The sequence below is a fragment of the Arvicanthis niloticus genome, chromosome 1 (genome assembly GCF_011762505.2).
Source record: "Arvicanthis niloticus isolate mArvNil1 chromosome 1, mArvNil1.pat.X, whole genome shotgun sequence".
Lineage (NCBI taxonomy): Eukaryota > Metazoa > Chordata > Mammalia > Rodentia > Muridae > Arvicanthis > Arvicanthis niloticus.
In genome coordinates this window covers 78,071,542-78,095,753 of record NC_047658.1, presented here as the reverse complement: position 1 = coordinate 78,095,753, position 24,212 = coordinate 78,071,542, and the positions used below count along the sequence as shown (strand labels likewise).

The 24,212-nt window shown below is 46.1% G+C and overlaps 1 protein-coding gene across 2 annotated transcripts in view; it reads right to left on the bottom strand.

Moving 5' to 3' along the window:
- Positions 1 to 3,622: 3,622 nt before the first annotated feature.
- Positions 3,623 to 24,212, bottom strand: part of Swap70 (switching B cell complex subunit SWAP70) — a 61,106-nt gene continuing 40,516 nt past the window's right edge. Inside the window, exons 4-12 of one of the 2 annotated variants that reach the window (XM_034514001.2) lie at positions 22,339 to 22,566; positions 20,784 to 20,930; positions 18,887 to 18,995; positions 16,776 to 16,957; positions 13,598 to 13,705; positions 12,143 to 12,309; positions 7,529 to 7,727; positions 6,318 to 6,414; positions 3,623 to 5,748 (exon numbers count right to left, since the gene is read on the bottom strand). In XM_034514001.2, the coding sequence (XP_034369892.1) occupies positions 5,642 to 5,748; positions 6,318 to 6,414; positions 7,529 to 7,727; positions 12,143 to 12,309; positions 13,598 to 13,705; positions 16,776 to 16,957; positions 18,887 to 18,995; positions 20,784 to 20,930; positions 22,339 to 22,566 (1,344 nt within the window). In that variant the 3' untranslated portion in view covers positions 3,623 to 5,641. The remainder of the gene's footprint in view (positions 5,749 to 6,317; positions 6,415 to 7,528; positions 7,728 to 12,142; positions 12,310 to 13,597; positions 13,706 to 16,775; positions 16,958 to 18,886; positions 18,996 to 20,783; positions 20,931 to 22,338; positions 22,567 to 24,212) is intronic. The other variant, XM_076940797.1, reaches the window with a different exon arrangement.

The following is a 24,212-nucleotide window of genomic DNA, read 5'->3' as shown; positions in this document are numbered from 1 at the left end:
CCAGGCATTTATACACTGTGCTGGAGAAGCTGGCTGCTTCTGGCTCACCTGTCGGGGGAGGGTGGCTTCTCAGCTCAGTCCTGAGGGTCTTGGGACACAGCTGCTAAAACAATGTCAGGGGCACTACTCAGAGCAGCAGGAGCTGGTCAACCCCGAAGACAGAGCATCTCTGACCATGGCTTAAAATTTCAGTGGTGGGCTGAAGAGATGGCTCAGTGGTTAAGAGCAGTGATTGCTCTTCCAGAGGTCCTGAGTTCAATTCCCGGCAACCACATGATGGTTCACAACCATCCGTAATAGAATCTGATGTCTGAAAACAGCTACAGTATACTCATATAAATACAATAAATAAATCTTTAAACAAACAAACAAAAACTTCAGTGGCCACCCAAGAAGTCACAAGGTGCAGAAGCAGAGATATCGATCATTGCGGACCTGCTGGGGTATAGCAGTCCGAGTCCCTTGAGATCTCGACTGACCGTCCCTTGCTTAGGAGTTAGAAGGTAGGCTATGAGATGACAGGAACTAGGTACTTCTGGCCCCCATTCTGGGATTGTTTGGTTCATCCCAATTTGGACACCTCAGAATTTGCACACCTGCCTTTGGAGACACAAAAAGCATCTAAGATATTTCCCCAATTCTCCAGAAGTCTTGCATGAGCAACTTACTACAGACACCTGCCAATGAGCAGAAATCCCCACCACAGGGCCTGGCCTAGCGCAGATGGAAAGTCCCTCTCCACATGACTTCCCCTGACAGCACAATGGGGTGTGGGGAGTGTCCTCACCAGCCTTTAAGGGGCAGATGGCCATCTTGTGCTCCAGGGGTGACACGCTGGGGACATCATTTGTGCAGTGTTATTCTGAGGGCAGACAGCCTGAGTCTAACCCTTTTAGTTGACACAGTGAGGGGAACTGTCATCAGAAGCCCCAGGCAACACCCTTAGAGCCTTGAGGGTTGGGGGCTCAGCTTGGCTGCAGGTGGGTTTTGACTTAATTGCAGAAAGAACTTTGCCCATTAGCTATGTGATGAGTGGCACCCACAGCCATCTGAGAATGTCACCTTTCAGTTCAGTGCAGCTGTGCCAGCGACTGGCCAGAGAAGCTTCTCTGCAGTGAGCAGCAGCTAGCACAGAGACTCATAACTGGTCAGAGTTATGAGTCTCTGTGCTAGACTGTGGCATGATCAGCCCTAACCGGAGCATCTGTATCAAGCCCATCGTGTGGCCCAGGGAACACCAAAGCAGAACAAACGCCAGAGTTGAGAGGATGGGGAGGCCTGCTATGGAATGCCTTGTTCTTGACCAGACACAGCCACTGTGCTCAGGGAGTCACGGCAGCTGTTACCTGCGCGTGATCAAACCAACAAGATCAGTCAACATTCCAAAAGGCAGCACAGACTGGACTCAGCCACAAAAATAAAAGGAAAAAAAAAGTGGAGAAGGGGCAGGCTGGGCGTGTCTGCGGGGGGTGCAGGACGGGGGGTTGGCGTGGGTATAATTGAGATACATTACAAATGTGTGAGATTGTAAAGAATAAATAAAAGTCTAAAAAAGTAAACTTCAAGTAAGGCACCTCAATGAGTTTGCGATTTAAGCAGGAAGACAAGTCACTCTTGAGGAAGGCCACATTCAGGGAAGGGACACACCTGCCTCCACAGCGGCTCTCCACAGACCAGGGGGCTCTGTAAGTAGGTTCAGGTATTGAAGAAGGCATGAGCTTGTACATCCCCTTTGCTGGGCCATATGAAGTTGTCCTTGGGGAGCCTTTCTGTAGGCACACTGTGTGCAGCTGGAAGAGGTGGTTCTTGTAGAGAAAAAACATGGGTCGCCCAGAGGATGGACTGAAGACTGGTTCAACACACCACATTAATCCAGTGGGAGGTGCTTCTCAGGAAGAGAGCACTGTCCTAAATCAGGAAACATCAGTAGTCAAAAACTGGGAGTGCAGCTCAGAACTAGGTATGGATGGATGTCGGAGTGAGGGGAGTTATAGCCATCCTGCCTCAGAGGCACGACTAAGCCCAGATCTATACGACTGATGCCCAGACTCCTTCCCAAGTACTCTGACCCAAGCAGGGGTAGGAAGCACAGAACACTGTAAAAGACCCTTTCCTGCCCTGTCATCAGCTTCCAGCTCAGGACCAGGGCTACAGGCCTTGGGCCTCTGAGGTGAAGTCTTTTCCCTAGTTCATATTCTCTGTAAACAACTCATTATATCCTGGTTTTCATAACCGGAAGGAGTGCCCTGGCTGTACTGGGTGTCTCAGATCAGCCCAGCTTGAAGGAGAGTGCTGTCAAGTCCTGTTAAGTCTTGTTGATCCTTCTGAGGCTTCCAAGTCACTGGTCTTGGATAGTGGGCATGTTTCTGGTGGCCACTAAATTCCAAACCTGGAATGCTCTCCCCTGATACCAAACACCTGCTCTGGCAGCCTAACTCCCATTGGGCAGACTTTGAGGGTGAACATGGAGGTGGCAGCTGGTCTGAAACCAGTCTGAGATGGACCCTGTCCTTGGGGTGCTCCTGGCTAAAGAGCAGAGGGGAAACACAGGAAGTGATTCTCACAGATGCCACCTTCAGAAACCCAGTTTAGGCTACTGGTGCTTGGGGGAGAACTGGGGTGAAATGGGACTTCAAATGGGGAGGTGGGATCTGGAAGAAAGGGTAGCTAGACAGAATAACAATCTCTCTGGCCCTCTCAACAGGAGGTAGACATAAAGAGAAAAGCCCACATTCCTGTGGGTGCATGGCCCTGACAGACCATTTCTGCTGTAGTAGATACTGGACAGGGAGGCTGAGTCTAGACCAGGGTTGGAATTTAGTGTCCACCACAAATGTGCCCACTACCCAAGACCAATGACTTGGAAACCTCAGAAGGGTCAATGAGGCTTAACAGGAATTACCAGCACCTCCCCTCCTAGCGGGGGTAATGCAAGCACCCACTACAGCCAGCACACTCCTTCCAGTTATGAAAACCACAAATGTTTGCAGACACTGCCAAGTGTCCCCTCAGGAACAAGTGTCCCTACTTGAGAGCACTGCACTAGAGAAAGAATAGTTTGACAAACATCTACCTCTCCTTGCTTCCTCCATGAGGAAAGACCAGCTTGCCAATCCACAGTCAAGCTAGAACAAGGGACTCCTTCATCCATAGTAAGAGTTTTAATCTTGGTGACCATGTAAAACCAGATAGAAAACCACAATGTTTATTCTGGTGAAAGAAACACCCAAAGACATAAAAAAAATTTTTTTTTGAGAAAACAGGGACAAGAGAAAAAGGCTTCAGAGGTAACAGCAAGAATGAAGACAAGTCGGTTCTGTAGGTCCCTGAGCTGACACATCCACCAAGGCCTCCCACAGCTGTGACTCACACACCCAACATGAGGTCAAAGCTAACTTCTTAAGGTCTTAACTCCCAAACCCAGTGTTTTCAGGAGTACCCTTAAGCCATGTCCACAGGACTATGAACAAAAAGATTAGCAAAAACACACATGCAGACATGCACGTACACACACACACACACACACTTTAGTCTGTTTTATTAAACCAGTTTAAAATGTATGATATTCTGGTATATTTAATTTTGTTATTGAGTCCATTGTACTAAAAAATAGAAACCAAAATTTCCATAGAAAACATTTTAATATCTTAGAAAAATTAGCACAAAAAATTAAGAAAGTAGAGCATATTACATTGTACAACATGCAGATAAGAATGCTTTAAAATTATAAATAATTTGTTCATTTTCAATATAGTAGATCTCAAAACATTTTCAAATGCTTTTCATTCATAATTCCTGCAGATAATCTCATCACTAGTTGGAGCAAAGGGCTGATTTCAGTGAACACACAGACACACACTCCCCAGGTTTCCTGTAGTTAATACAGAGAGGGGGCAGGGTCTAAGGCACTTAGCTGAAACCACCTCGAGTATCAGGAGAGACTCACGAGCATCAGAGCATCAGCCCAGATGGGAGTCACACAGTTCTTATCCACTGTTTAAAAAGGACTTTCACTTCCCAACCACAGTGCGACTGAAGCCAGTGAGGCAAGCAGTAACAAACACTACAAACTACAGACACCCTCTACACAGCTCATGCATACTGCAGGAGGGAGCATGCAGTATTCAGGCGTGGAGACAAGGAGGGCCGTGGAGGCATGCTCTGCCAGCCCGGACACGGCAATCCCTTTACCCCAGTCTCCCCTGAACTCCCAGGCCCCTGCTTCCGGCCAGACATTTCACACGGGTCAGTACCTTCTTGGAGTTTCTTTTCCTCTTCCCTCCAGGGACACTGGGGTCCCTAGGAGATATCATCAAGCCACAGGGAGACCTGGTGCCTTTGGTCTGAGTCCCAGCAGCACTAACAAGGAAACATGGTGAGTGAATGGCCAGGCCCAAATCCACACCCAGGTTATCTGCTAACTAAAAAGGTTCATGACACAGTGATATTTTGTATACAAATCTAAACTGTATGAAGGCAACTATAAACATTAAATAAAATTACTTTTATTAAGCAGCCCAAAATCTTAAGAAAAATTGATAAGACTTCCATTGGCAAATGTTTTCCAGTCATAAGAGGAACTCCATCCAGTCCTTACGTAGATGCAGGAACACTGGGACCTATCTCTAGACCTGCACATGTTAGAACGACCTCCTTTCTGCTCTGAGGCAAGGCTGGACCAGGACACTTGGGGTTCCCTGCTCTGCTACTGAAGCCCGCCTTTTCTGGAACGCACGGATCACCTTCCTGTCTATAAATGTAAAGCATCTTGGCTGTTTATGGAGTTACTGCTGGTTACAGATTCCAACTAGTGTGGTAAGGCTCACTTTCCTAAACGCTACTCTCAGTCTCAGACCAGATTAGCGCTGAAAACATTCCCCAAACAAGAGGCATAGAAACCGTGACCTGTGCCATCATCCTTGGGGGAGGGAAAAGGAGAGAGACATCGTCCTAGTGAAAGCCACAAGGCTTGCCATCATCCTGTGAACGTCACATCTAACCAGCCTATATACTGTCAGCTTCCACTGTGCCCACATAGCCTCCCAAACTATCCAACCACCACTGATTTCAACAGACTAGCAGCCGGGGACAGAACACCCAAAGAACTAAGTTGAGACACTGGGCCAGGATATGTTACGCTTTGAGGTGAGGGGAAAGAAAATGCAGATGAAGCATGCCAAGTGTGTGACACTCAGGGAGGGAAGCATCTTAGCAGAGGCTGGGCAGTGTCACCCACCAGATCCCATCCACAAGGGCAGAGACTGGTGACTTGTCCATCAGAGCACCAACAACGAAGGCCTGTCATGCACCTGACACGAAAAGGCAAGCAGACCAGCCAATCAGCAGAGGGAATGTGCTGCCTGAAGAGACAGCTGACCTCCCATCCAAGGAGGGGCTGAGACCAGGGTCTGCAAGGGCTGCAGAAGGCGACAGTGAAGGTGGCCCCAGCCTCACCCATGCCTATGTTCTCGCCAAGGAGAGCTGAGACGTGGCTAGAAGGTAAATATGGCGTCCTCAGCACATGGACCCTGCTGGAGCCCTGAGGGAAGAGTAGAAGCAGCAAAGCCAGTGTCCTTGTCCCAGGTATGAAGCTCTTAACTCCTCACTGATGTGACTGACTGGGTGGCCGCTTGGACAGCTGTCACTCTGTGGTCTTCTTCTCTTTCCAGCTCTTCTCTCTCTCCTCAAGCTCTGCCTGTGTGAACGCTGCAGGTCCCCAGTTGGTGATCAGGTGAGGGTTCTTGGAACCTAAGCGACAAACAGGCTTTCAATGCAGGAAGGCTGGCTCTCTCCACAGCTGTCATTGCATCAGGGAAAACAACTTTCCTACTTCTTCTCTGAGGAATAGCCAAAAAGGTCCACCAGCCAAAAGAGTGGCATGATGCATGCAGGGTGGTTACCTGGGATCACTTACTAAGGAGGACAAGTTTCTTAAGAGAAATTTATAGAAGCGTCTTGGCTTCAGGGTGGCTCTCTGCTCCCATCTCCCTGTAGGAGCCCTGGATTGCAAATATACATCTCCTCATCCAGGTATTGGTAAGGGTTCCAAGGACTTGAATGTAAGCCATCAGGCCTACGTAGTGCTTTAACCCCTGAGCCATCTCAAGGGTGAGTTCACACTTCAGACCCCAAGGGCTAGCACTACAGGTAGCTGCCCCTACCCAGTTTTATGCGGTGCTATGAATAGAAGCAAGGGCTTTGTGCCCTTGAGAAAGTTATTGCTGTTTGTTCACATAAATTCAGTCGCATAAATACAACAGAAAATAAAATAGCTAATTATATATATATGTATATATATATATATATATATATATTACCTGGTTCTATCAATCGTATTAATCCTTCATGATGGGCCACTTTGTCCTTCCAGCTCTTGGTCATATTTGTTGCCATCTCTAGCTTCTTTTTAACTCCCTAGGACAACAGTGGCAGTTTAAAAACTAAGTAACATGGACTGGCACCTACAGTATACCTGTGTATTCCCGTATTAAATGACCAGAATCACTGTAAGGAAGAGAAGCTAGCATCACCCTTTGCACATTAGCAAAAACTCAGGCTCAGAGAGCTAAGGCATCTGCCCAAGGTGGAGGAAGCAGGACTGGAGGCCAAGCCATGTGACTCCAAGGCTCTCCTCACCTCATGCATGTGACGGTAGACCCTGTGTGTCAGCTTCCTGCCTCTGTCCCTGCCCTTCCCAGACCTATCTTGTTGCTATCTCAGCTCTCTCACCATAGCTGCTAGTCCTAGCTTCAATAGTAACAGGTTCTGAAGAACATGAGAAGAAAGGGCTGTTCTACTGACACACCCTCAGGACAGCCATGGCCAGACGGCTTGAATGAGTGGCCCTAGTAGGCTCATACATTTGAATGCTTGGTCCCCAGTTAGTGGGGGCTGTTTGGGAAGGAGTAGAAGAGTGACCTTGTTGGAGGAGCTGTGTCACTGGGCTGAACTCTGAGGTTCCAAAAGACTCCAGCCATTCCAGTGTTTCTCTGCCTTGTGCTTTCAGAGGATGTGGTGCTCAGTGTCCCTGCCTCTGCCCTCACTCCCCCATCATGGACTCTAACCACTGAAACCATAAGTCCAACTGAATACTTTTTTATAAGTTGCCTTGGTCACAGTGTTTTGTCACAGCAACAGAACAGTAATTAAGACATTGAGGTCTGAGTGAGGGGCTGAGAGCAAGTGACCTCCCTGGGTGCTCAACCTCAAGGTGGGACCATGGGTACTGCCTACGCCCACATGCTATCCCTGTGTTCCTGGAGTCCATTCTGCAGCTTGGGGACCCTCTGTCATGGGGTGTAACTGTACTTCCACACTCACACTCCTGCATGGTCCCTGAGTGGACAGACAGCTCATCTTCTATAGAAAACAAAATAAAACTTCTTTCTTCTCTTTGCTAAGCAAGATTCTGCCAAGTGAATGCTGGAGTTCCTTGACATTGGTTTCTGCAGGGTTAGGTGCAGAGCCCCACCCTACCCAGCTGAGCTAAGGTGCCAGTTACAGGTGTGTCAGGGCTAAGTCCAGCCACCTCATACTGCTCCAGGGCCTGCTTCCGCTCCAACTCCAGCTGTTCCAGCTGTGCCATAGCCTCCTGCAGAGCCTGTTCCTTCAGGACACGCTGCTGCTCCAGCTCCTGTTTCTCCGCCTCTGTGGTCTGAATGGCCTGCTGCTGTGCCAGGTGCCACTTTTCCAGCTCAGCTCTCTTAGAAGATTCTTCTTCCAGCAATCTGTAACACAGAGGACACTCAGGGTCACACCCTGCTGGGGACCCTGACCATGATGGGCAAGCACTTCAGAGACGACATTTTCTCAGTTATCTAAGGCCTCCCATCTTAAAGGAGACTGAGAGCCAAGCAGTGTCTATCACAAAGCCTTCGAGCAGCCCATATGTCCTGTTCCAAGTGTCCTTAATCTTACACGAAGGAAAAGTTAAACAAGCATTTAGGCAATGGCAAGTGTATGCCAAGAACTGAGTTAAGTGTGTTTTCTCCACTGCTTTTCAGAGTGCACGTAAGTGCAATCAGTAGTCACATCTGAGATGAAGAAGTAAAGCCCAGAGCTTAAGTCACCTGCCAGGTGGTGGAGCCAAGCTCTGCAGCCTGCCTGGTTGCTACAACATTAAAGCATTTATTCATCTAATAAAGACCTGTTACCAACAATCCGGGAGGTACTAGTCCCTCGTCACAGATGAAGGAATGTGTCCACAAGTGTACTGCAGAGGACACAATGGACTTCAATGCAGGTGTGTAGTGCCAAAGTATTAGCCACAGTAACAAGCTGGCTTGGATTAGCCAACTGCACTTGTGTTTAAGTAAATAAACCAATACACTGCTCAAACCTGCACTCAAGATGCAGATAGTGTGGTCAAACGCCAACAGTAGTCAAGGCACAAGTCTAACAAGGAGCCACACAGAGTCAAGTCATATGCCAGGGCAGCCACTGGCACCTGCAGCATCTGGTCTCTACAGCAACAGCAAGGAAGAGGCAAGGACCACACCACCTCTTCCAGACTCCAAATCCCCCTGGAGTCACACTTGAGTTCCTAGGACGTCTCCTGGAATACAGTGTCCACCACTGTGCCCAGCACTGCAGACAGCCCTGACATGCACTCCTCATTCCTAGCTATCCATCATGCATCTGTGTTCTCTCCCAATGTTCTTCTACAGTAGGTGAGAGTGCTAGAGTACAGAGGGAGAGTAGGCTTTCAGGGGGCTAGGCTGCTTCATGCAGCTAGAGAATAGCACAGTGAGGGTCTTGTGGGAGGTGGAGCCCCATCTCCCCTACAGATGCCACCATGCAGAACCTGTCGCCTGCGCTTGGCAGCAGAGCATAGTGGAACAAGAACTGAGCTTGGCAAAGCAATTGTTCCCCTGGAACTCTGACTCAAAAACAGCTGGCACAGAATCAGAGACAATGGATAACTTCTCTTATTGGTGGCAGGGGCAATAATAGTGCTGACACTCAGTACCTGTGTCTGTGGCATCCTCCCTAGGACCATGCCCCTTGGTTCCCACCACTGTTCAAGGCCAGGCCACCTGCCTCCATGGAACTGGAGAACTATTTAAGAATGTTCCCATAAATCATCTTCTTGCCTTCCCTCATCCAAGTTGGTTTCTGTGGTTTGCAAACTGACCTCTGACTAAAGACTTCAGCACTTCCTCCCTTCCTGTGTCTGGGCATCCTCCTTTGTAGAGAAGGAATGAGCCAAGTACGTGCACACGCCCGTCCTCCTAGTCACTCGGGAGGCTAAGGCAGGAGAATCAGTTGTGACCTGCCATATGGGCACTGGGACCTGGACCCTAGCCCTCCACAAGAACAGCAACTGCTCTCAGCTGCTGAGCCATCTCTAGTCCCTCTACTTGTTTTCCTGATATTTTCTTGGCCTAACACTATCATTCACCATCCTTCTTAATTCTGTATATAATGTATCTTCCCCATCCACGAATGAGATAAAAGAACACAAAGCTGCATGCTGTCAATGCTAAACACTGTACCTGCTACATCTAACTTCATCCCCACAATCCTGAAACCGTCAATCACCGTTATTTTATGGATAAAAAACTAAAAGTTTGACATAGTAAAATACTACTTTAAGCTCAAGTACCATGGGAATTAAGTACCCATACCTCACTTCAGAAGCCAGGCCCTGTCTGCCTTCAAACACATGAAACACATCCCAGCAGCTGGCAGAGAGGCAGCAGTGCGCACTACCATATCAGGTTTGTGGACCCTTTCAGGAATTCAAAAGCTATTCCCTGGGCCTGGGATGTAGCTCAGGCAGTAAGAATGTTTGTCCATCTTGTACAAAGCCATCTTGTTCAATAGCCAGTAAGAGTTGTGGTACGTGTCTGTGATCAGCACTCCAGAGGTGGAGGCATGAAGACCGTCCTCAACTACATTCCATTTTCCTCCTGAGGACAGCATTTCTCAAAAATAGTGATAATAAGCTGGACAGTAGGGTGCACACCTTTAATTCCATCACTTGGGAGTCAGAGGCAGGTGGACCTGGTCTACAGAGCCAGTTCTAGGCCATCTGGGGCCACATAGTGAGATTCTGTCTTAAAAATAAAGATCAACTTTAGTTTGGTGACATAAAAACTTACAGACCCATATGGCCTTTCAGCTGACCCGTGTAGCCCATTTCCATTCCTTTGTGTCACAGGGTGCAGGCTTACCTCATCTCCTGCTCCTTTCGCAGGTGGCAATGGGATGAGCCACTTCCTGCTCTTGCCACCATGCCATGCGTTCCCAGCAATCAGACTCCCCTCTGGGATCGCAAGCTGCAGTAAATCCCCCTTTCCCTAGTTGCTTTCATCATTATCAAAGCAAGAGAAAAGTCATCACTGCAGAAAGCATCATTTACCCCACACAGGAGAGCTGGTACTTCAGTAAACTTCTGAGTTACCTGGTCTTCTGAGACTTAATCTCTGCTGTGTTACATCCCATTTCCCTCAAGACCACTGAAACACGGCGGCCTTCCGTAGGCTCTGTGCATGAGAGTGATCTATAAACTCCCAGCAAGAATAAATCTGTGACTCAAAATATGTCCAGTATCACTCAGAGTGTCACTCTCTGAAGTGACACAGGATTTGCACCTTCTCCTGAATGACCTGCTAATGACACTGTCAACAGCACCATTGGTGGCTCCAACTAGCTGGCTAGGGCAGAGGGGCAGCCTGTGCAGTGGCTTCTCTCCTCTGTCTCCATGTGGGCTCCGTGGATTGGACCTGGGTTGCCAGGCTTATGCACAAGCAGCTTTACCCAGAGTCATCTAATGGCCCCAAGTCGTTTTTTGTTCTGAATGATATATTTGATGTCTTATAGTTCCACTTGTCTGGATGTGGCTGCATGTTGAGGTACACATGTGGAGATTAGACAGGCTGGTTCTCTCCTTCCACCATGTGGATCTCAGGGATCAGACTCAGGTCATGAGGCTTGACCTTTGCCCCTGAGCCATCTCACCAGCCCCATTACTTCTGGCAGAGTATGCAACTACACCAGACTCCTTTTTCAGTTTATTTTCCATTTTTAACATTTAAAAATTATTATCATGTGTGTGTGTGTGATGTGTGCTATGTGTGTAGAGGTCAGAGGCAGCCCTGTGAGTCTGTTTCTTCCTCCCACCTTTATGTGGGTGGCAGCGATAGGACCAGGGACATCAGGCCTGCACAGCGCCGAGCATCTTTTACCTGCTGAGCCATCTCAGGTCCTTCCCTTTTCTTCCCAGGTTTAAACAGCATCTTTTGCTTCTCTCCATGAGGATTGGCAGCTATACAGATTCTACCAGCTTACCTTCTAACTGTTCCCCAACATGAGGCGGGGTGTCACAGCTCACATCTGTACTGCCACGCACAAGGCCTCATGAGGAAGTAAAGGACAACAGGTTAAACCTGGAAAGCTTGTCATCCCTTGCCGTCCTCCCTGATGTTACAAAGACCCAAAGCAGGGGCTGGTGAGATGGCTCGGTGGTTAGAGCAGGCTGTTCTCCCAGAGGACCTGGGCTCAATTCCCAGCACCCACATGGCAGCTCACACCTGCCTGTAACTCTAGTTCCAGGGTTCTAATGCCCTCACACAGATGTACACACAGTCAGAAAGAAAAAAAAAATCAAATCAAAATTTTTCTCTGAGAATATAAGTATCACAAATTGTAAACCAGAATTTAAAAGTTCGGGGGTGGGTGTGGGGGGAAATCTAGTTTCAAAACTTTAAAACTTGGGTTGCATGTAATGGCTGCTGAAGAAATGGTACCAACCGCACACTACCAAACAGAGAGTACATATTCCATCTTATCCACCAAAGCTCTGCTGCCACCTGGGCCGAGGCAGTGCAGCAAGGACCACTCATGTCAGACTCAAGTCTCCACCAAAGCTGATCTGGCTGACAGATGGTCTGAAGTAGAATGTAGGGCATCCCAGCAAACACGGCCACCAGACTGGTACAAGAGAGCAAAGGTGACCCCCCCCCCTTAGGCCCCCAAGCAAAGGCTTCTGTACCCCAGGATCAGAAGAAACACCCCTGCCAGCCCAACGTGTAGGGTCTCCCAGGCTAGACAACACATGGGCTCAGGCTCCCTTTCCAATAGTGTTCTAACACTGAGCAAGCATAGCCCACGAGGGAGAGGGCTGCAAACCGGTCTGCACCTGGCCTGAAGCTTGCGCACGGTCTCTTCATCCTGCCGGGCCTGCCTCTCGTCCTCAAGGGCCTCCTGCAGCTTTAGGTACATGTCTTCCAGCTCCCGGACTCGCTGCAGATACTGCTCCAGCTCAGAGGACTTCTGGGCAACCTGCTCCTCCATCTGCTGTCTGATCTGGAGGGATGAGAGGATGGTGGCCTTGCTTAAATCGGGGTGACCTCGACCCCAGGGCAAGGCTCCACCACACCTTTGCCTTTCAGCTAAGATGTAGGAAACGGGGGGGGGGGGGGGGGGATAAATTCAACACCCACAGTAGGAGCCTGAGAAAATAACCTGCAACCCCACGCTGCACTCCCGTTCTGTATGTGCTAGCCTTTCTACTCTGTATTTTTATTTAAGTCAAGAAAAAAAGTGAATTTCTCTTTAAATTCGTTTCTATTTTACAACCAAAAACTTCTTTTGCAAATCTTAAGAGTGAGCCTTTGCCTGGGCTTAGCAGCCTATGGGCCGCAGCCCCACGGCCTCTGCTTCCTTCCCATCCCTGGGGCACCAGTGTACTTAACAAGGGCATGGCTTTCCCCTCCGACTGAAGAGGACTTAATCCCTGTTTTACGAAACATAAGGACAGGGCTGGGGTACAGCTTACTGGTAGTGTTTACTTTGGATGTGTGAGTCATGGTGTTCACTCATACTATCACACATGTTGGTGTACTTCTCTGCAGTTTATCAATTATGTCACTAACATTAGCTCCCTATGTTCTCATGAGAGTCCTGCCTGAGAGCTCACACACAGAATGGCCTGTGCAGGGAGCACACACCAATCACAATCACACTAGTGCTCAGAGAGACAGAGCAGGGAGGGAGAACAGCTGGATATCTTCAAATACATCTGCGCCTTCCTGAACACAAATAGGAACCTCTCCTCTGAGCAGCACGTGACTAAGGGCAGCACCAGGCTGTGTTCAGGCACGGGCTCAGCACAGCAGCACTCCATGAGAGATGTGTGCTCCAGTAACCAGCGAGCTCCACAAAGCAACTGGACCTCGGCGTGGTCAGAACAGCAACCGGAGCTCAGAGGTCTGTGTTCACTTTGCTCATTATGGAGGAGAAATGCTGTGGGTTTAGACTTACTCTCCCACAGCTACTCACTGTCCATACCACGAGGCATTTGAGAATGTAAAGGATCCTGGTTGCCCCAGGATGACAGGAACAACTCAAAGTAAATGAAGACATGTAACCATACTAACTAAGCCCTTATCACCCCACTGCATACAATTCTGCTTAGGGGTGTGGAAAACAAGGAGCCCATCCTTTTCCTCTACCTCTCTGTACACAGAGATGCTCAATAAAGGATAATGCACAAACATACACAACTCTCCAGTAGCCACCACAAAGCACAGCAAAGCCAGGATGAGGTAGCGGCCAGGCCTTCCTGGGCCGAGGCAGTGGTTCTCAGACTTACCAGCTTCTCCCTCTCCAGCTCTGTGCTGAACCTGGTCTGCAGTTCTACCTGAGTCTGCAGGCGTTTCTTTTCCTCATCTGCGGCACGAGACGCTGCTTCCTCCAGTTTCTAATCAACCAGAAACCCATCCACAGAAAAGCAAAATTGTTACAGTGGAAGAAAGTCTTGCTTAAGCATATAACAAAACCATACATTCAATAAAAATTAAATAAAAGCGGTGAGACACACTGGAATTCCATCCAGTCAGCATATAAAACAACTCAGGTATGAATGACTTGATTCTAAACATTATACATGGAGAATCTGAGTAGGCCACTGAATCATAATCATTTGCAACTACGCTCACACACTTTGACCTAGTTCTGGAGCTTTCTATACAGGTGGTTTCTATACAGGGTGGTGCTGTCTCCTACCACCCTATTCCCCACATCTGTTATCTGAGCTCAGCTTCCAGGTAGGTGACACAGGGAGCTTCCCCAGCCCCCACCACCCACACCCATCCTCAGCCTGCTCTGAGAACAACAGATGTAAAAAATAAAAAACAAAAAAAAAACCAAAAACATATTAAAGCTTGCAGACTATCCTAGCATATCGAGGCTGTAGCTGGGCAGGAGAGGGCTTGCCCAGCATGTACAAGACCCCAAAGTTGATCCCATCCACCCTCAAAGGACAAAAAGCAAACCACAAACAAACAAACAAATACACAGAAAGAAAAACAGCAACAAAAGATAATCAATTGGATCTTAGAACACGAAGACGTTTCAGGCACTCCTCCCCTCCCCCAGGCAAGAGGGAAGTACCACTCCCGGCAGACGAAAGCTGAGACAAGGGCGCCCTCTATCCTCTGCTGGCAGCCCAGGCTACAGTAAGGGAGAAGCAGCTGCTGGGTTTAGACCTAGAAACTACCCCAGTGTGGGGTCAAGGAGCCCTAGCAGGCAGAGAAAACAGGTCTGATCACCCTGGTCTCAACTCATTTGGGCAAAAGCTCCACAGGGGAAGAAGGAAACAGAGGAGACAGCAGGCTGTGCCCTCTGCTCTTAAAGCAGGACTGTGAATGACTGACTCCAAGTATGTGCTGTTGTCTCTTAGAACTTGCCATCCTCCTGCTTCAGCCTTCCAAGTGCTGGGGTTATAGGCCTGTGCCATCACACACCCAGCCTTCCAGGGAAGTTTTGCTCAAGGAGAAAAGCAGGCTCCACAACTGTCTCACCAAACATAACTTTGTTCTGTGAGGCGTACAAACAAGATTTGAGCAGTGATTAAGAGCAGTTCCACTGGGAGGGAAACCAACCACATTAGTTGAGCCTGACAAAAAGAAGCAGGAAGGTCTGGCTAGGCAGAGCCCTCTTTAAGGCTGGCCTTGAGAGGATATGGGTCTGAACTTAACCTTAGACTGTGAGGCTACGTCATGCCTAGAGCACTGCAGAAAACATATCGAACATCCAGAAATCAGTGAACTCTAGCAGTCAGTCAGGGGAGACAGCAATGAAAGTATACAGTGACAGGAGGAGAGGAGAGCTGTGTGGAGGGTCATTCCCGGCTGTGGCTGCCTGAGGAGCAAACCTGAAGGCCTCAAGGGTCCAGAAAATAGTCCAGCCAAGTCACTAAATAAATAACCACACAATGACAAGCTTCGGATAGGGGCATTAGGATCAGCATCCACAGTTCCCACACCTTATCTTCTAAAACATACAGTTTTCAACTAAAAAAAAAAAGTATGAGAAACAGGAAAGTGTAACCCCTATGTAAGAAAACAGTCACCAGGCTCTGCCTTTGAAGCAGCCTGGGAGGGAGGCATATCTACACGGCTATTACAGTAAGTATACTATAAAGAATGACAGGAAGTCATGTTTAAAAACATATGAAGGAATAACAATATCCCATCAAGTGGAGAAAGCATACCAATACAGTCACTAATTTAAAAGAACCAAATGGAGACTGCTGAACTGTAGTATTCAAGAACTCACTGAAAAGTCCTCTAGAGGGCTGTGTAGAGCACAAGAGGACAGTGTGAGGACAGTGTGCACAGCACCAGGACGTGGTATGCTGGAGCACACCTATGGTTCCTGAACTTGGAAGCTGGAAGCAGGAAGATCAGAAGTTCAAGGCCAACTTCCCAAGAAGAGAGTTGAAGGCTAGCCTGGGCTACAAGATCTTATTTCTAAAAATAATCAACTAGAGGGGCTTGACAATCTATTTGGGTTACAAGAAGACTTGCTCTAAAGAGTACACAGAAAGTATACAGTCAAAAGACAGAAAAACAAGAAAAACAAACAGCTTCAGAGAACCCGGGCACTGTTGTACATAATATTCTGTTCAACAGCATATGGAACAAGTAAGAGGGGAGGAAAAATACTGAAAGAAATACATTGAAAATTTACCTAACATAATGACAAACCTTGGTCCACATTCTATAAATTCTAAACAGGTAAAAAACAAAGGCAGTGCCAGACATGGTGGACTCACCTTTAATCCCAGTCAGAGGCAAGCCGATCTCTGAATTAGAGACAAGCCTGGTCTACATAACAAACTTTGGGCCAGCCAGAGATGCATATTGAGGCCCAGTCTTAAAAAACTAGGACAGCAGCAGCCGCACCACCACAGTAAAACCACAAAAAGACGTTGAGAGCAGTGAGATATAAGGACCTCCAGCAAACACCACAGCGAGTTAGCTCCCCTCAGAAACACATGACGAGTCACAGTCAAAATACACTTCATAAGCTGAAATGCGCCATATCTGGCTGCAGCAGGAAACTGCTGAGCCTCCTGCAGCTGCAGCAGGTAACTGCTGAGCCTCCTGCAGCAGAGGGAACAGCACTGTCCAAGACAGTGGTTTTTCCATCAGCCCAGCCTTCCTATCTACTCAGCTTCTACCTCTCAGTTCTACTTCTGTGTGTGTACCCCACAGTGCTGAGAGCACTTGTGAACATACTTGACAATGGTTCACGTCTAAGCCCTTTAGCGCCATCTCCAAGAGGGACAGTGCAGAACTTTACCCTTATAAACACAACTTGCTAGCCCTAGGGCTGGATACTTCCTGAGAACTCAGCTCACGAAACGGCTCCTAACTTAGTGTGCATATAGCAAAGCTCCCGAGGCTGGAGGCCGTGTGTGGCTTGGGTAGTACGTGGGCCAGCGTTTCCCGTGTTCTGACCCAGGCAGTTCTGGCCACGCCCACCTTCCTCACGCTCTCCAGCTCCTGCTGCTTGTTTTCATTGGCGGCTTGGAGTTCCTTCATCTGCCGCTCCAGCTCCTCCTGCTCTGCCAGCAGCTTCCTTCGGAGCTCCTTCCGACGCTGGCGGGCTTCCTTGTGTGGTGGGGGGCTGCCCAGCTTCAACAGATGGATGGTGGAATGGATGGCTATAAGGAACGGAGAAAAAAGGATTTATAGTCTGTACATCTAAACTGGAATGTATACAGCACTAGTCGGGGTGAGATGTTGCCATGAGCAGTGGCTCAGCCTGAGTGCATCAGCTTCTCCAGGTCCCACATGAGAAATGTGTGCATTACAGTCTTTTCTAAGTCCAGGTCCACAGCTGTGCACCTGTGCCAACAGACACTTCACTGGAAACACACTACAGGGCACGCGCGCGCGCACACACACACACACACACACACTTTTTTTAAAGACAGAGCTTCACTAGATAGCCCAGTTTGGTGTGTCCTCAAACTCACAGAAACCCTGCTGTCTGTGGTTGCCAAGGGCTGATATCACATTTCTGGCCCTTTCCTACTCCCCAAAAATGCTATTAAAAAAAAAAAAAAAAAAAAGACAGGCAAGATGACTCAGCATGTAAAAGACCCTAGCTGTGGAGGCTTGGACCAGTTTAATCCTTGGGACCCACACATGATACGTGGCATGCATGCCCATACACATATATCATAAGCACACATATACATAACAGTTTTTTAAAGCCAAATAAAATTAAGACATACTAAGGACAGAGAATCAAAGTTCTTAGCATCTGATGTGCAGTCTATTACACTGATTCTGCCCTCAGCTATGTCTATGAAACCACTTCCCTATATGTGAATACATATCTCAGTAGTCACCATTTATTAAAAATCTACATAGAGCGCAAAACAAAGGACTTCATAAGATACATACATTGCAAATGAACACTGTTTACAGACATATATTTCATATAAAATCTTATTTCTTTTCTATTTTTTATTTATCTTATGTATATGAGTGGTTTGCCTGCATGTATGTATGTGTGCAATGTATCTGACCCCCGAGAAGATAGAAGAAAGGTGTCAGGTCCCTGGGACTGGAGTTATGGATGACTGTGAACTATAACTATGACTGTGATACTGAACATGGAAACCTGGTCATTTAGAGAAGCAGCCAGTGCTCTTACTCACTGAGCCATCTCTCTAGGCTGTTATCTGATTTGACTCTGTAACTGAAGTTGGCCAGAAACCTATTATGTAGTGCAGACTGGCTTCGACCGCAGCAGTCTACTGCCCCTGCCTCCTGAGTGGTGGGGTCACAGGCATGGTCTACCATACTTGGAGCTTGGTGTTTCCAACCACTTAAGATTAATTTCTCAGTTAACTAATACCTATTGTTCAAATTCAAGAAGCACGGACTTCAGACCTCAGTCTCTTCCTACTCTTATCCTCCCATCAGCAATGATGCTAACAGTTTCTTGTGCTTCTTCTGAGGCACTTTAATCAAATGAGTAAGGCTACATCATCCACTTCCTTTTAAATGCTAACACAATGCTCTCTCCTCAGGTTACTGGTTTCTTGAGTTACAAAACCACTCCATAAATTCCTTTTCTGTCTTGTGCATAACCAAAATCCCATCATCCACTAACATTTTTCATATGCCTAAAGGAAAATTCCATGCACTTTCAAGAATTAGGGCAGTAAGACCTAAAATATAGTTTTGTTCCCACAAAGTCAGAATGCAAATAAATTGGCCAAAAAAATTTTTTAAAGGGAACTTGTGTTTCCTTGGTTTTCTTTCACATGTGGCAATAGCCACGACATAAGGAAACAAACTGTGCCAGTGTCTTAGGCAAGGTTTGAAAACACAAAGTTTTTTGCTTTGTTTGTTTTGGTCCCTCCTCCCCCTCCCCACCCCCTCCCCACCCTACCTCCACCCCAGCAGGGTCTACAGTGGCACAGGCTGGAGTGGCACTCCATGTAGAGAACTCCTGCTGCTCCCTGTCTACCTCCCATGTATTCAAATCCTCCATGGGATTTAAAGCCTCGGCCATGCCCATCTTGCCATGCCCATCTTCGGCTCCCTGTTGTGGAAAATAATAAAAAAAGGCCTACCCTGAATCCATTCTTGTTTCTTCTTCTTATCCGAGGCGCTGATTTCAAAGGTCTTATCAAAGCATTTTATTAGAAAAAGACATTTCTTTCCATCTTTGTCAGGCAGAGACTAAAACAGAAACCATGATTAGTTCTTTAAAATTTTATTCTTTTTTGTTTGTGATAGATTATTTACAAAGCAGCTGAGGGGAGAGAAAAAGAAGAAAGAGACTTGATCTGACCTTAGATGGGACCATGTTTATTCATGGCAAGGTGGCATCTTTGTCACCCACATATGTGGATGCCAAAATATCCAGAAGAAGATAGGATGTGGCCTCTCGTAGGGGTGGGAATGACTTCCATAGTCCTCAAGGAAGCTGGGAAGTGTAGTCCATCAGCAGGAAACTACCATTTTGTTTATGGAGACAGGGTCTCACAACGTGGACTAGGAGGATCTTGAACTCACGACCCTTCAGCCCCAGCCTCCTAAATGCTGGGATTACAGGCATGTGTCACACCACACCTGGCTTAGTTTTCTTCTTACATATTTCAAGTAATTTCCTATTTAAATCTAACTGAAACTCAATGCCAATGAAAACACCTACAAATGCAAATGTCTAATTACTAATGCTGTCCCCCAGGCAGCCTCATGTGTAGTTACAATGTCCCCTGACTGAGATGCCACATCTACAGAAGAAGAACTACAACATCCGATGAGGACAAGAGGACCCCATGCTCTTTGCTTGCACTCTAGTAATTGAGTGTGTCCCCTGCAGGAACCCTAGAAGGGATACCCACATAACAGTTATAGGAGACCACTGACTACACTGTGTTTTCTTACATCTGAGTTGTTACTGCTGGTGCCCTGTGGCTCTTGACCTCTATCTTTATGAGTAAAATGGCAGAGCTTAGGAAAATCCTTTAGGTCTCATTTAGCTGAGTGTGAGCAAACCACAAAGTATTAATACAGCTTTATACCATGTCTATAGTTTGAGTGTGAATTCCCATATTTTAAATGTTATTCAACAATACCGAGACACTAGTGGTGGCTAATTTACAAATCAAATCTAAAAAACAAAAATTAATTTTTTGAGACAAGGTCTTACCATGTAACCCTGGCAAAATAGAGCAGGCAATCCTCCAGCGTCTCGATTGCTGGGATTACAGATATGTATCACCTTGCCCCCACAAAATGTATGTTCTTGAGGACTTTACGTCACTATGGAATGAACAGCTATAAAATATATCACTTAAGGCAGGCATGGAGGCTCACACGTGCAATCTTAGTGCTGTGTAGAGAGAGGGACAAGGATGAAGAGTTCAAGGCTATACAAGTGTAAAGCCACTCAGATGAGGTGAGAGCCCATCCTCATAAACAAATATTCCTGTCTTTAAAATAAAGTGAGGTGTAGGAGCACATGCCTGTCTCCCTAGGCCTGGGGTAGAAGAGGTAGGAGGATAAGGAATCCATACCATCTGTGACTGCACGGTGACTGCACTACCTGAGACCCTATCTCACCAGAATGACCCAGCTTCTTCTGTTTGCTTTATTTTCAAAGCTCCGGATCTGTAGTCTATTGATTACTTCCAAAATCATCTTACTGCGTTTTTTGTTTTTGTTTTTGTTTTGCCTTTTTAATGACTTGATTTTATTCAATGATTCCTTAAATACAAACCTCTCAGATTTGATCTTTATACTTTATTCACAAGCATAAGACAGAAAATAATTCATATTAGGTACACATTTTGTCAGTTGTCTTTCATTTTTAGTTTAGAAGTCACAGTGACTACACTTTATTTTGAAAATGTCCACTTGGGGATTATTTGAAGGTTCAGTCAGTAAGAGCGAGGCTGGGAAAGCCCATGGACAGCAGGGGGCAGCAGAGGGCAAGCATGCAGAGAAGCCACACCCACTCACCTCCACACAGCAGTTTTCATCCAACAGGATGTCTCCTTTCTTATCTTTCAGATCCTCGCTCACATAGTAGGAAATTATGTTGGGTTTTAATACAAACCAGCGCTCGGTCCAGTTTTTCCGTTTGTGGCCTTTCTTCATCATGTAGCCCTATGGCAGATTAAACCAACTGTAACATGTGTGCTTTTATGTGTAAGAGCTGACACTCCTTTCTTTGATTGTCTTATTTCCTCTATTATCTGACACCTGGTCCAAAATATACAAATGTGTCAATGGTTCTCACCTGTGTGGACAATGGACTGGAGTCTCTGAGAATCTGTGATCCAGAGACATGATCCCCAGTGAAATCCACACGACCACACACAAAGGTTTACAAGTAAATTTAGACATTTCAGAGTCTCTGCAAGTGACATACAGATAACAGAACCTTTGGTATTAATAGTGAATTTTCCTACATTGCCTTACGTTTTAAGACATTTACTGAAATATTTATAGGTAAACAGAAATGTTTGGGATGCACAGCAAAAGGAGACATAAAGGCATGTGGACAATAAATAGCATGTACATCCTTGTAATATCAGATCCCTATACAAGTTAAGCCTTAATTAATGCTTACCGATAGAAAAAAGAACAAGGACAATAATAATCACCTACTGAACAAAGAAAGTGATAAGTTTAGAAAACTGAAAGCAGATTATTTGATATAATAATGTAAGATGTTTGAAAGACAAACATATATGCCACTAGTGCAGTCCCAGCAGGCATACTGAGGCCAGCCTGGTCTACACAGTGAGTTCCAGGCCAGCCAGAGCTAGGGTGAGATCCTGTCTCAAGAGAAACAGATGTTCTATTTAGTAAGTATTTAGTTTCCTACATGTATATCAGACACTGTTGGGTGCTTAGTTAAGATAAATACAACTTTGCTATACAAAAAGTACTACTTCCTAGAGGTAAGGGTATTTTTCTATTTCTATAAAAATACAGGAAAATCATGAAGAATTTTCTAAAAATATACAAAAAAATTAAGTAAAATTCACCAAAATCACACACTGTGGAGGTGATCACGGGATACACATTAGTGAGCATCCTTCTACACATCTCTACACATGTGTCATGTTACAAGAGCCCACTGTTCTTTCCACTGAACATACACCATGGGCATCTTCCCACATTAGTGGGTACAGGATTACATATGATATGAGGGTACTTTTTAAAACTCATTTGGAAACTTGATTTAACAGTCCCTTTAAAAGTAGTAACTTCTCAATTCTTAACTGTACTTCAAAACTATGACAGTAATTCTTTAAAACAAGAGCCTAGGGCTAGATACAGCTCAACTGTGAAGCACTTGTCTAGAATGCAGAATACATTGGTTTAATCCTCAATATCCCAGCAAGGTGGGGGTGAATCCTAAAAGTCTAATAACAGAGAAAATAGAAAACTTTATATTTGTTCTAAATCATTTAAAGAGTAAGTGACTTATAAAGAGGGAAGGAAGCTATTTGGTTTCAAACATCGGATTCTAAAGATGAGGGAGACAGTGTTATGGGCCTCTTACCTGTTTCAACACATCTAAAATAAGCTCATTGAAGACCTCATTAATGGCCATAGACACTGTCTGCCGATCCATGCCCTTGCTAAACTGTCCATTCCCAATTAGCTCAATAAGCTCCCAGGCAGAAAGGCCGTCTTTATTGTCATCAAAGTTTATTTTGTAATGTTCAAATTGTTCTTGTTGCCAACCTCCTCCCATAGCTTCTGTAAGTTTCTTAAGCAGGTATTCAATCTGTAGGGGGAAAAAGACAGGAAAAGGAAAAAAGATGATTAAAGTCAAGGAGAGGCTAAAAAAAAGTAAGTTTTTTAAAAGAAAGAAAGAAGGGGAGGGAGGGAGGGAGGGAGGGAAGGAGGGAGGGAGGGAGGGAGGGAGAGAAGGTGGGAGGGAGAGAGGGAGCAAGCAAGCAAGCAGTGAAGGTCAGTTGGTAGATCAAAACCATCCCTAGCTAAATAGTGAATTCAAGACCAGCCTGGGCTACATGAGTCTGTTTACTCTGCATTTAGGTAATATAAAATAGATAAGCAATTGTCCAAGGTGGTGCTAACATACATAGACATTCTAACTCCCTAAGAGTGCCCAAACAAGGCACTGAACTGCTGAGTGTGACTTAGCTCATCAAGGGAATACTATGAGGAAGCAGATGTGTGTGTGTACAGGATAAAGGACTACAGTGGGCTTGACAGGATACTGTAGCCCATGACAGACAGGAGACAGCCTTCAATTACCCACCACAGTGAGGCCAAGCCACCACCTTCCAGCTCCAGGTGACCTTTTGTTTGCAACTGAGATTCTCAATCCAATTCTCGAAACAGTTTCCCAAGTTCTCTGGAACCTTCCTATGATGGTGCCTTTCAAGCCCTGGGAGGCTGACTTCCAGCCCCAGCACCAACAAACCATCACTCCCAGCAACTGTGTCTTTCCTGTTGACTTGGGACACAAGTATACACTATAACCAAGGAGCAGAAGGACCTTTGACTGTGCTGGCCAAAGAGACACATTCTCACTCCACTATTCAGTGAACTAAATGAGTCATGTGTGCCAGGGCTGCTTCACAGAAGAGCCTGTACCAATTCTAAGGCTCATTCAGTTCAGGAAGCAGCCTGCTTCCTCCTTCCAAGCAGATTTCACTAAAAATAACAAAGAAGAAACTTCAAGCTGAATGTGATTTTTCTAGGTCTTTGGCTTGAATTTTTATCCTGTCAAAAGTTCTCTCTGTCATTAAAGGAGCAACCTACATTTTACCTCACTCAAGATCTCTTTAAAACTATTTCAAGTTTGAGTTTTCACTGCAGCAAGACACTTCTTCCAAATAAGTGTGTGACAGACACATCCTGTTTTGTTCTTGGTACTATGGGAAATGACACTAGTAAAAACTATACTTTATACTTTACCAGCATACATTTCCAGGAATATGACCAGAAGAAAATGTGGAACCAACTCAAAAGGGCTTGCCATCTCTCTACAAATGTGCCAATAAACACACCTTGACTTTACCATGTAATTTAAATATTTACTTAACATTCTTGACATTCATTCTGGGTGATGGAAACGTAGTCAAATGAAAACTGTAGATGCATTATCCACACAACTGCTGCTGTTAGACAATGATATTGGCTGAAGTAGAGAAAAAACAACTTGACTTCACTGGGTATGGTAGAGTGTATCTATGATCTCAACGCTTGGGGGCGGAAACAGGAGAATACCCACAAGTTTGAGGCCAGCCCAGACTTCACTGTGAAACCATGTCTCAAAAACAAAACAAGTAACAACAAAAAACGTAAAATTAAAACACAAGTGATCATTATGATAGATGGATTGCTAGAAACAAAAATTATGCAGGAGTGGTGGCACAGGAGCACACCTTTAACCCAGCACGT